The sequence below is a fragment of the Salvelinus namaycush genome, chromosome 9 (assembly GCF_016432855.1).
Source record: "Salvelinus namaycush isolate Seneca chromosome 9, SaNama_1.0, whole genome shotgun sequence".
Classification (NCBI taxonomy): domain Eukaryota; kingdom Metazoa; phylum Chordata; class Actinopteri; order Salmoniformes; family Salmonidae; genus Salvelinus; species Salvelinus namaycush.
The window spans coordinates 45,205,607-45,218,735 of record NC_052315.1 but is presented as its reverse complement, the minus strand read 5'-3'; the positions used below and the strand labels follow the sequence as shown (position 1 = coordinate 45,218,735).

At 43.0% G+C, this 13,129-nt stretch overlaps 1 protein-coding gene across 5 annotated transcripts in view; it reads left to right on the top strand.

Annotated features, from left to right (window-relative positions):
• LOC120054129 (liprin-beta-2-like) overlaps positions 1 to 13,129 on the top strand; it is a 119,404-nt gene that overhangs the window by 46,410 nt on the left and 59,865 nt on the right. For 4 of the 5 annotated variants that reach the window (XM_039001540.1, XM_039001539.1, XM_039001538.1 and 1 more), the window contains exons 4-5: positions 9,937 to 10,023; positions 12,270 to 12,383. In XM_039001540.1, the coding sequence (XP_038857468.1) occupies positions 9,937 to 10,023; positions 12,270 to 12,383 (201 nt within the window). Of the gene's footprint in view, positions 1 to 5,665; positions 6,070 to 9,936; positions 10,024 to 12,269; positions 12,384 to 13,129 lie in introns of those variants that run through there. The other variant, XM_039001542.1, reaches the window with a different exon arrangement.

The following is a 13,129-nucleotide window of genomic DNA, read 5'->3' as shown; positions in this document are numbered from 1 at the left end:
AAGTTGTGGCAAAATGGCTTAAGGACAACAAAGTCAAGGTATTGGAGTGGCCATCACAAAGCCCTGACCTCAGTCCTATAGAAAATGTGTGGGCAGAACTGAAAAAGCATGTGCGAGCAAGGAGGCTCACAAACCTGATTCAGTTACACCAGCTCTGTCAGGAGGAATGGGCCAAAATTCGCCCAACTTATTGTGGAAGCTTGTGGAAGGCTACCCGATACATTTGACCTAAGTTAAACAATTTATAGGCATTGCTACCAAGTACTAATTGAGTGTATGTAAACTTCTGACTCACTGGTAATGCGATGAAAGAAATAAAAGTTGAAATAACATTCTCTCTACTATTATTCTGACATTTCACATTCTTAAAATAAAGTGGTGATCCTAACTGACCTAAGACAGGGAATTTTTAAATGTCAGAAATGGTGAAAAACTGAGTTTAAATGTACTTGGCTAAGGTGTATGTAAACTTCCGACTTCAACTGTATAATCAAGTTGATGGCACAGTCATATAGCCTGCACCTACATAAAGCTGAGTGACTCACTCATTCATGGATTTGGATCAAAATAATTTAGTAACAACATTGTTTCTGATAGTCTTTAATAAAGAAATATTTTGGTTATCCTGACCTGGACACCATGTACAGTATTATAATAGCCCAAAATGCGTTGCTACAGATACCCGTGCTGGCCGCCACCCGGAGACCCATTAGGCGGCTTTCGGTTTTAATTTAGAATCATCCATTCCTCTATATGTAATTAATGGTGGAGAGTCACGTCATATTTTTGTATATACTGTAGGCCTACCGTAGGCGACATGAGTCTCACTAGTGTTGAGTAATGTGCTGTTAAAAGTGGTGTAGGTCTTATTTATTTAAAGAGCATTTTGAAGTTAGAAGCAATAGGATTTGAAGCAATAGCCTATTTTAGTACCGTTTTGCGCTGCTCTGAGACAAGCATGGGGACTGGTCTTGATAAATCAATGAGATTTTATTTTTGACTGAATCTCCGTTTGGGTATTGGTTAGACTACAATTATGGTGTAGAAATATTATGCTCTTAGTGTAATCTTTATTTGACTAGGCAAGTCAGTTAAGAACAAACTCTTATTTACAAGGACAGGCTACTCCTTCCTCCCCGTCTGTGAATTGAACCCCGGTCTCCTGCATGCCCGCACAACACAGGGATTCTTTAGCTAAATAGCTAAGTACTGTAACTTACTGTTACGTGCCTCTTAAGGAGAGGTAGGTGCAGGAGTCAGGAGCAGGAGAGCAGGAAGTTCCAGTGGCACAGACGTTTATTATTAAGTCCCAATACCACATCAACAGGTGGGGAAACACACCCCAATGAAGTCACCACACATAGGGGAACTCATTGAACACACGGAGGAGAAACCTCTAATCCTAAACAATACCAACGGTACAACGACAGTGAGAAACAAAACCCTGTGGCGCAAACACGCACCCCTTACAAAGCAAACACAGCAAATAATCCCGCACAAAGACTAGCAGGCAGCGGAGGTTAATAAACCCACCGAAATTAACTAATAGGACACAGGTGTAAACAAAAGACAGACACAAACAAAAAGGAAAAATGGATCGGTGGCAGCTAGTAGGCCGGCGACGACGACCACCGAGCACCGCCCGAACAGGGAGAGGAGCCACCTTCGGTGGAAGTCGTGACACCTACTGCCGACCGTCACATTGTACAGCGCCATATTTTCATTTCGCAAAATTTATTAAAATCAGTCCCATATACTATGCTCTTACTAAAAAAGGTTTTAAATTCTCTAGTACAGCCACTATTGAAGGCTATCAAATGCTTCTCAAATATGCCCTCTGGTGGTCAAACTAGCACTAACTAGCATTAATGGTACCAGTGGCTCACACTTAAATAATGTGCCATAGAATTCTGCGGCACCATGCAAACTGCGCAGCAGTACGCTGCAACTTTTAAAGGATGAACCACTGTAGGCCTTTATGCCAATAAGTATGTTATGCTAAAACAGCTACAGTATCAGATGCATTTTCGTTTTCTCGGAATAGAAACACGTTGTACGGTGCCATATCTTCCTAACGGAAACCCTTAGGCCTATAGTACATCGGCTACAGTAAGAAATGCATTTTTGTTTTTCTTGGAATAGAAAAACCATTATATTCCACCGGTCTAATGTCCATTGCTCGTGTTTCTTGGCCCAAGTGTCATTTAGTAGTGGTTTCTTTGCAGCAATTCGACCATGAAGGCCTGATTCACACAGTCTCCTCTGAACAGTTGATGTTGAGATGTGTGTGTTACTTGAACTCTGTGAAGCATTTATTTGGGCTGCAATTTCTGAGGCTGGTAACTCTATTGAACTTATCCTCTGCAGCAGAGGTAACTCTGGATCCTGTGGCGGTTCTCATGAGAGCCAGTTTCATCATAGCGCTTCATGGTTTTTGCTACTGCACTTGAAGAAACTTTCAAATTTTCTGTATTGACTGACCTTCCTGTCTTAAGGTAATACTGGACTGTCGTTTCTCTTTGCTTATTTGAGCTGTTCTTGCCATAATATGGACTTGGTCTTTTACCAAATAGGGCTATCTTCTGTATACCACGCCTACCTTTTCACAACACAACTGATTGGCTCAAACGCATAAGAAATTCCACAAATTAATTTTTAACAAGGCACACCTGTTAATTGAAATGCATTACAGGTGTCTACTTCATATTTAGATTTTTTTACACTTTTTTGGTCACTTTATGATTCCATGTGTGTTATTTCATAGTTTTGATGTCTTCACTATTATTTTACAATGTAGAAAATAGTAAACATTTTGAAAAACCCTTGAATGAGTAGGTGTGTCCAAACTTTTGACTGGTACTGTACTTTGATAGTAACACACACATGTCCAAAGTAATGATTAGTAAGGAAAACAACAATGAAGGCAATGCAAACGCCAGCTGGAAAATGCACCAGGGGGAAAACGTTTGGGCAGGTTCGGTTCTGACTGGAGATGCGCAAATGTGTCGATTCTTAAACTGGGGAAACACTGGGAGCGTGCTTGGACTTTCATCGAAGAGAGTAGTTTGTCCGGCTCATCTAGCTGATCCTCACCTCATATTAGCCTAGCATGCCTAGCCTGACAAGCACAACTGGTGCTCCAACAAATGAGGCCTAATTAGACTAAATAAAAATTGAGTCGTTTGAACAAGATAATTAGGGATGTGCATCTTTCCCTTTCAAGACGATTCATTACGTACAGTATCTAGATACATGGGCTCTGACACAATGCAGGTACGATACGTTTTAGTTTGAAAAGTTTTCAATGTAGCCTATGATTTTTGACCCCCCACTTTGGTTCTGAAATCACCACCACCCACTGATTAACTTGTAATTTTTCCAGATGATGTGTTTGAGCTTGTAATATATCAATATTTATCGTTTACAAATGAGATATGACTTAGCCAATGAATACATAGCACAACTTTGGATTTCACCCCCTTCTCAAAATCAAATGGTTTTGACCGTTTAGAAGTTTTTACGGAGTGATCTTCTCCTTTCCCTACGGCCATGCAGTTTACCTCGCAAAAGTAATTCCTGTCCTCGTTAAGACATTATCAACTTGACCCTGTGTATCTCAAAATTACCATATACTGTACACTGATTGTTTAAAGCAAAACTACCAAAACTATTGCTGATGATGAACCATGAACAATCAAAATAAAATCTATTGTAAACCCCGTTCAGCAGCTATAGCCAGATGAGAGTTCTGTCTATGGTAGCTTCATTTTATTCCGGTAAAACACAATTTTCAACAGCGCATAGATAACATTAATCTAGCAAATGACATATGTTGTCACTCAACTAATAAAGCCTAATATTACGCAAGCCATTTTAGCATTTGAATGCTAAAGGTGCCAGATGTACAAGATCAGGAACAGGCTGCCTACCTCGCGTTGGTCAGCGCACAAAGCTGAGCACAGTGCGCAAAGCTGGGCGCTACTGATATTGCCTGGGGTTGTTCGGCATGCAAAATGCTTTGTAGATCGATGACTGTCAACACAGTTACATGCAGTTCAATGAAGCAGAGGACGCATCAGTTGTCACAAAAGATGAGGTATTTTCGGAAAGTAGAAATAATGTAATATGAGCAAAACATTTTTGTGAACTGGCGATTCGTAACGTTTGAATAGATTTTTTTGGACCTGCTACAATTGGATTGGTTTGGGGTCCGCGGCCCAATGCACTTGTATCTTAAACATTTGAATCGGGGACCGATGCGTATTGGTGAATCGTTACATCCCTAATAATGAGCTGTTCAAAAGACTTAGTATCCTGTTCGAATGAGTTAGTATCTCGTTTGAACGACTAAGTAAAAAAATTCTAGTATAAATGTTTTATTTTTTTACTAAGTCGCTCAAATGAGACACTAAGTCATTCGAAAAAGATCATTCCAACAATCTACTTTTTTTGGGGCCTTGGGTTTTAGGGCTTCCATAGACAGAATATTAAAATAAGCTGAAATAAAAAGTTACACTATTCAAAAGGCACCTACATAGTGGAATGACCCATGTGCAAATGTCTCTGATGCCCCATCCATCCCTGTGACTAAGGGAGAAAAGAGAGGAGAGAAGGAGTGATCTGGACAATGTTAACAAAACTGTAGGGTGTTAAGACATAGGATCCCGAAATACATTAAAGGCAACGTGCATCACAATCTCACTGTGCTCTAAGTCTAATTCACTTTTTGACTTACTTTACTCAGTCAAGCTCTGCAAGGAGCACCATCTGTCTGACACCGAGTTTACAAACAGTCTGAGTCTGAGCCTCACTGGCTGTAACCCATGATTAATTACACTCTGCGAAGAAGAGACAAGTTGCAGCATTCCCTACATACATGTCACCCCCCTGTGTTTTTCTGTCTCTGACTGTGCTCTTTGAAGTGTGTACATGAAAACTGTCAGAGGCAGCCAAATGGTTCAGTGAGGAGGGGGATGAGTTTGTTTTAGAGAAGGATCCCATACACAGGAAATGGGGGGGTCCAGATAATGAGTTCCAGTCGGACCTAAGGCTAATGGTAGGAGGGCTGTTGTTGCATTGATTAGTCTAAAGAGAGAGAGAGAGAGAGAGAGAGAGAGAGAGAGAGAGAGAGAGAGAGAGAGAGAGAGAGAGAGAGAGAGAGAGAGAGAGAGAGAGAGAGAGAGAGAGAGAGAGAGAGAGAGAGAGAGAGAGAGAGAGAGAGAGAGAGAGAGAGAGAGAGAGAGAGAGAGAGAGAGAGAGAGAGAGAGAGAGAGAGAGAGAGAGAGAGAGAGAGAGAGGTGTGTATGCGTCTTTAATGCTGCTCCCTCATCTTAAGCCACAGTCTTGTTTAGTTCAGGCTTGCGTTGTGACTTTAAGTTAATAAGAGGAGAGAAAAAGGGAGGGAGTGAACGTTTAGGAGAGACCATCGAGGAAAGAGCGAGCAGAGAGGAAAAGAGAGAAAGGGCAATACCGTTGAGGAGAGCGAGGGGAAAATAGAGAGAAAGAGAGTTGAGAGTTGGCATGGTCTGTGTCTCGGCTGACAGAGCCTGTTGCTCTCTTTGGGCTGTCTGGGTCCTCAGTCTGTCACAGCAGATGCTGAGGTGACTGGCTGCTGCAGCAGACGTCTCTCTCTCGCTCTCTCTCTTTCTCACTCTCTATTTCGATTTCTCTCTCGCTCTCTCTCGGCGGGAAGATTTGGACGGTTGTCTCACCACGTCAAGGAGGGGAGTGAGGAGGGGAGCTGTGCGGCTGCAGTCTGCAGCCTGACTCAGGAAGCTGGATCTGGGTAATAAAACCTATCACAACGCAGCAGAGCACCAGGCAGCACATAGAGGGCCAGCTAGAGCCTCTCCTCTCCAGGCTGCAGCTTTCTAGAGCACCAGGCAGCACATAGAGGGCCAGCTAGAGCCTCTCCTCTCCAGGCTGCAGCTCTCTAGAGCACCAGGCAGCACTATTCACTCCATTGCCAGGATAAGCAACTCAAGAACCCAAAAGAATCTCAGGCAGCAATGGGCCGACAACATGGAAAGTGATATTGACTTTTATAAGCATTTCACTTGGCTTAAGAAGGTGAGTGCATGTGCCTCGTATGTTGGCTGTTTTTCTCTGGCGGAACATACCTCTCATGTTTCTTGAAGGTTTTCTCAGTGCCTAGGTTTTTGCAAACTGTAAGAATGAACTGCACAAACATGAGAATGGACCATATCCTCATGAGATCAGTATTCGCATGAGATGTTGCTGCCCTGTCTGGTAATAGTTTTTCCTGATGCATTTCTACTAGTTTGAATGTGAGTCTAGTTGCGTATCCTGGTGAGCTCATGTGTTGTGTTCGCTGGAAACGTGTTATCAGATGAGAGGCATTACAGCACAAACCAGCTGATGTGTGTTTTGCAAACAGAGCCTTGGCACTGTTGTTCCTCTGTCTCCATGATGCTATCTTGTGATTATGTGATATCACAGCACTCTGCTGTGTAATCAAAAATGCCATGAAATTGCCATTGACGAAGACTTGAGAAGGTGGGTTTTGTAAGGTTGGTTTTCCCCAAGTAGATATCGGTTTTAATTTAGAATCATCCATTCCTCTATATGTAATTAATGGTGGAGAGTCACGTCATATTTTTGTATATACTGTAGGCCTACCGTAGGCGACATGAGTCTCACTAGTGTTGAGTAATGTGCTGTTAAAAGTGGGTTTGAAATTAAATGTAAAGGTAGGACATGTTTTTGCAGGCTTGGTGTGACAGTCAACAGGAGAGTTAATTTAGTGGCTTGTACAAGATAGGTCGTGGTTGTTGTGAGTTATTAGGAAGTGGAATGGTGACTAGGAGTTGTGTCAAGAATGCAGAGCACGTCAAGAGGTGGAACCACTTGACCGCAGCCTAAGTGGGCATCATGCAGCCAAAATAAACCACTCATAACATTATTTTATAGAAAGAAAGGAGTAGTACCTACAATAACTGTGCTGACTGTCCACCGTAAAACTCAAGTGCAACAGAAACATTTGTTAAGGCCATTAAAAGCAGGCGTTGCCCCTCTTGCTAACTGCACTGTACACAGTCGTCATGCATTCTCAGACAGTGGGATAATATTTAGCTCACTTTGGATTTGTCCTTCACTCTCTCCGCCTACAATATGTCTTCAAGAGGCATCAAACAGCCATGTAGCTCATGGCATAAGAGAGGGGTTAAGGGAAATTCCATTGTGGCTTGGCCTAGCCTGAGAAAGATGCCTCTATAGTTTCCATAGCAAATGTTTTGAGTTTGGTCTCTGTACAATGTGCTACAGCTCTAGGTGCTCTGTTTAAAGAGAGCTGGGTTATATTCATCAGTGCACATTGTAGTAACAGGCTTTCCAACAAAAAGCAAAAATTAGTGTTTCTTATTGGACAAGTTCAAGTAGCCCCTCCCTGTTTTGGTTTATTTTCTTTTGTTTGGTGCCTACCCACTGGGCACACACTGGTTGAACCAACGTGGAATAGACATTGAATTGACGCCTGTGCCCAGTGGGTATTGTACACCAACCCTGTTCTCTGTAACATGCGTCACATCCCCTAAAAGGAGAGGAAGTGGTCATTTGTCTGAGTGGCAGAGAACGGGCTGGCTCTCCTCTGCTTTGGCTTGTGTTTACAGTCAGTATCATGACTAATCACTGCTAAACAACTCCATATGGACTTTGTCAGGATTCAGGAAGTGATGTAACCAAGCCCTTTGATCTCGTGGACATCTAGCAGCACAGCAGGAACCTGGTTATAGCTTTTGCTTTGGTGCATTGTTTTATGTAACCATGTTCAACGTCAATCATGGGGTACCTGGCAAAGTAAGTATTAAGTTAAGATGTAAAGAAATTGTAACGGTTCTCCTCTTCGTCTGAGGAGGAGTAGGAAATATCGGACCAATGTGCAGCGTGGTAAGTGTCCATAATTAGATATTTAATAAATCAAATGAACACAGAACAAAATAACAAAAACACGAACAAACAACCGAAACAGTTCTGTATGGTGAAACACAGACACAGAAATTACAATAACATAGAAAAAAAGAACATAGACTACCTAGACATAAAACATAGAAACATATAAAGCAAACTATGGTCAGAACGTGACAGAAATATTCAGTATAAAGAAGCATTCAGTTAAGTGCACTTACATACACACACCTCTCCTCTCAATCAAATTCAATCAATCATATTTATTTTATAAAGCCCTTTTTAACACCCAAAGAGCAAGCAATGCCGATGTAGAAGCACAGTGGCTAGGAAAAACTCCATAGAAAGACAGGAACCAGGAAGAAACCTAGAGAGGAATCAGGCTTCGAGGGGTGGCCAGTCCTCTTCTGGCTATGCTGGGTGGATATTATAAGAGTACGACCATTTAGGCCAGGTAGTTCTTCAAGACGTTCATAGATGACCAGCAGCCACTGCATCTCAGTGCTGGAGGCGTCATTACAGACCCTGGTTCGATTCCAGGCTGTATCACAACCGGCCGTGATTGGGAGTCCCATAGGGCGGCGCACAATTGGCCCAACGTCGTCCGGGTTAGGGTTTGGCCGGGTTAGGCCGTCATTGTAAATAAGAATTTATTCTTAACTGTTTACATTTGAGTCTCAGAGAGGTCATGTGATAATGGACAGTGAGTGGGTATGGAAATGCTGTACCTCTTAAGTCAGTTGTGAAACTGCCTTCTGAGTGGACTGCCCTTTCGGATGACCTCAGAGAAACTGCTCCATATATGTGTGCTGTCAGTGCGATCCGAAGCAGTGGCCCCTAGACCAGCTATTTAAGACAGGATTATCTGAAGCCGTGCAGTGAGACAAAACCCAGCTCAGCGCTGCTCACAAGTCACAGCATGTTACTTTTTCCCGCTGTGACAGACCTTATGATAGGTCCCCAAGATGATCACATGGTGCTGTGGGTTTTCAGAGAAAGAGAAAGAGAGAGAGAGAGAGAGAGAGAGAGAGAGAGAGAGAGAGAGAGAGAGAGAGAGAGAGAGAGAGAGAGAGAGAGAGAGAGAGAGAGAGAGAGAGAGAGAGAGAGAGAGAGAGAGAGAGAGAGAGAGAGAGAGAGAGAGAGAGAGAGAGAGAGAGAAAGAAGCTCAGCTCGCAGGCTTAAGTTAAGAGCATGATGTTAAGACATCCCTGGAGAAGTTCTCAGGGACTGAGGAAGACAAGTGTTAAGCCCTAGTATGAAGTCAAGGGTCTTTGCACCGATGCAGTGGTTGGTTGAGAAAGCATCCTAATGCTCCACGTCAGCTGACTGAGGCCAGGGAGAGAGGAAAAACGGCATTCCTCTGTGGAGGGGGATCTCACTGGTCTTAAAGGTCTGAGGTTTCACGCAAAACACACTATATCTAATTAGTATAAATTAGGTGTCTTATTTTATGCAAATCAGGGAAAACACTATTATATCCTTGTTTCTGATGTTAGGGGTCAAAGGGTGTGTTTTTGTATGTTAATGCCACAATGCCACATGGTCACATTTCACATTGTTGTGATGTTGAATGTGTTAAGATTCTCAGCCGAGCTTCAATGTGGGTGTCAACACAGGTCTACTATTCTTTTCTTCAACCAGCTAGCTCATATTAGAAACTTTGTTTGAAACGGAGCAGTCCTCCAGCATGCTGTTGGCCTTTGGCTGCAGCCTTCAATACTGTATCTGACACTGAATGCAGATTAGACAACAGTGCAGTAGAAACAGTGTGTACCCATACCGGGAGTCGAACCTGGGACTCCTGAGTGAAAACCAAGAATCCTAACCTCTAGATCATATGGGAAGATGTTGCTAAACACAATACTTGTCTCATTTCTTCTCCTTTATTGGGTCAGGGCGGATGAATCATTGAATGGTTGATACTAAATTGTTTAGCCTGTTCAGTGACAGTCTTCAACCTTTGTCCTCCTCTCCTTCCCCCTCTCCACCTCTCTGACATGTGTGTTGTTGCAGGTTAACCTCTGCTCCCCGGTGAACAATGAGAGCTATCAGGAGCGGCTGGTTCGCTTAGAGGGGGACAAAGAGTCTCTGGTGCTCCAGGTAAGGTGCTCCTGTCATCTGTCACCCAACCATCATCCTTGCAGGATTATAGTTTAGCTTTTAGAGAGAGATCGAGTGAAGGGGGAGCACAGAGCGAAACAGAGAGAGAGAGAGACAGAGACAGGCCCTGACAGTAAATCTCAGTGAGACAAAAATAATGGTGTTCCAACTAAGGTCCAGTTTCCAGGACCACAAATATGAATTCCATCTAGACACCGTTGCCCTAGAGCACACAAAAAAATATTCCTACCTCGGCTTAAACATCAGCACCACAGGTTACTTTCACAAAGCTGTGATCGATCTGAGAGACAAGGCAAGAAGGGCCTTCTACACCATCAAAAGGAACATAAAATTCGACATCCCAATTAGGATCTGCCTAAAAATACTTGAATCTGTTATAGAACCCATTGCCCTTTATGGTCTGGGGTCCGCTCACCAACCAAGAATTCACAAAATGGGACAAACACGAAATTGAGACTCTGCATGCAGAATTCTGCAAAAACATCCTCCTTGTACAACGTAAAACACCAAATAATGCATGCATATCAGAATTCGGCCGATACCTGCTAATGATCAAAATCCAGAAAAGAGACGTTAAATTCTACAACCTCGTAAAAGGAAGCGATTTCCAAACCTTCAATGACAAAGCCAACAGCTACAGATAGATTAACCTAGAGAAGAGTCCCCTAAGCAAGCTATTCCAGGGGCTCTGTTCACAAACACAACCAAACCCCACAGAGCCCCAGGACAGCAACAGGAACATAATTAGACCCAACCAAATGATGAGAAAACAAAAATATAATTATTTGACACATTGAAAAGAATTAACCAAACAAAACAGAGCAAACTGGATGCTATTTGGCCCTAAACAGAGAGTACACAGTGGCAGAATACCTGACCATTGTGACTGACCCAAAATAAAGGAAAGCTTTGACTATGTACAGACTCAGTGAGCATAGCCTTGCTATTGAGAGAGGCAGACCTGGTTCTCACACTGCCCACTAAATGAGGTGGAAGCTGAGCTGCACTTCCTAACCTCCTGCCAAATATATGTCCATATTAGAGACACAGTGAAGAACATAAAACTATTTAAATACAACCCATATTTATGTTTATTTATTTTCCCCTTTGTACTTTAACAATTTGCACGTTGTTATAACACTGTACATAGCCGTACTATGATTTTTGAAATGTCTCTATTCCTTTGAAACTTTTGTGAGAGTAATGTTTACAATACATTTTGTATTGTTTATTTCACTTTTGTTTATTATCTATTTCACTTGCTTTGGCAATGTGTTTTCCATGCCAATAAAGCCCATTGAATTTAACTTAATTTAATTGAGAGAGCCCCTCAGGGGTCACCAGGGTCACGTCAGGTGAGTGTAAAGGCATTAGGGGGACAGAGACATGTGACACCACTGTCCACAGGCCCAAGTGACCTCACGGCTCTGCTGTTAAATTGAGAGAGGAACGGCAGTATATCACAGAGATGTTAGAATGTCCAGGGCAGGCTAGGGGGGCTGGGGGCTGGTTGTGTGTAGCACAGAACCTCAGTCAAACAGAACACCCCTAGTACATTTCATGTCTGGATAATGCCTCTCGTATTTGGTTGTACTGTAAACATCAGGCTCAAGTGATTTGTCAGGACGCTCCATGCTTTTTTACATCTGTGTAATTGGTAGTTTATACATCTGTAATCTAGTCTACACATTGCATATTTATATTTTCCCTCTTCCTCCTCGGCCTCTGTCATGTCTTATCTAGCTCAACGTGTGCTGCTTAAAACTAGCTTTATCTCAGCCTTATGCCACAGTAGCCCTTTCTTTCGCACATGCCAGCACATTCCTCAAGCCCCTCTGACAAACGCTGCTGATTGGCCAACGGGCTTGTGCCTGTTGACTGAAAACATTATTGGGCGGAGCAGGTAAAAGAGAGGTGCTTGCTTTCCCTTTCACCTGCTTCATTGTGGGCTGGCCAGAGTTGTGGGCTCAGTTTACTCAGCTCCGTTTTTGTAGTTCAGTGAACCATGGCAAGCGTAGGTTACCTTTTATGATATTTCACATTGGCTGTTGACATAGAGTTCCAATCCGGCTGAGGAATCAAGTGAAACTACCTGTGTGTTGTCAGAGGAATTAGCAGCATTAGCATACGGGTTGCTCCAGTCCTGACCAGGAGAGAGGAGGTATTTGTCAACGTGAGTGACTGAGTAAGGTGTCCTGTGTGTGGGTTGGCTTTGTGTGCTATAGGTGAGCGTGCTCACAGACCAAGTGGAGGCCCAGGGAGAGAAGATCCGAGACCTGGAGACCTCTCTGGAGGAGCACTACCACAAACTCAACTCCACTGAGGAAATGCTACAGCAGGTAAGAGACATACTACATTATCACTACTCTATCACTGCTCAGCTTAGAGAGCTAACTGCTGTTGTTTACCTCAACTTGTTTCCTACATGAACATAGTCTGGTTTTAGTCCTAGATCAATTGACTGTATTTTGTAAATGTGTGATGAGAGCAAAAGATTACAAGGTTGCTCAGTAACAAATAGAACGAACAGCCCGTTCTTTTTCTGTTCCTTTAGCGAGAAGTAAGTGTGTGGTAAATTAGTAACAGGAAATGTGGTTTTCATTCATAACCATCCTACTAACATAAAATATTGTTGCTTGTGAGTGACCAGGGCCGGGTCTAAGGGGTGGCAAAGCCAGGCATGGACACCCCAGATAGAATTTGTGCCCCCACCAAATGGTATATGAATTACCCTGCCAGGTTTTGCCAATATTGCACTGCCAGTAGCGCTGACTGGGACAGAGGCTTTTTGCCGTGTTAACTCTTTATCTGAGGAGGGGTGAGGGAGGGGGGGATGTAATATTTTATACTTAAAATCCCAAAATGCATTCTGATTGGGCACCTAGCCATGCAAAATCATAAGGTACCACCATCATTAAATTGTTTAGGAAGCTCACAGACAGGGATTTTTTTCTCTCACTTTTGCAGACAGCTACAGTTAATAATAGGCTAGCTAGTAGCTAGTAGCTAGTAGCTCGTAGCTGTCACGACTTCCGCCGAAGTTGGTCCCTCTCCTTGTTCGGGCGGTGTTCGGCGGTCGACGTCA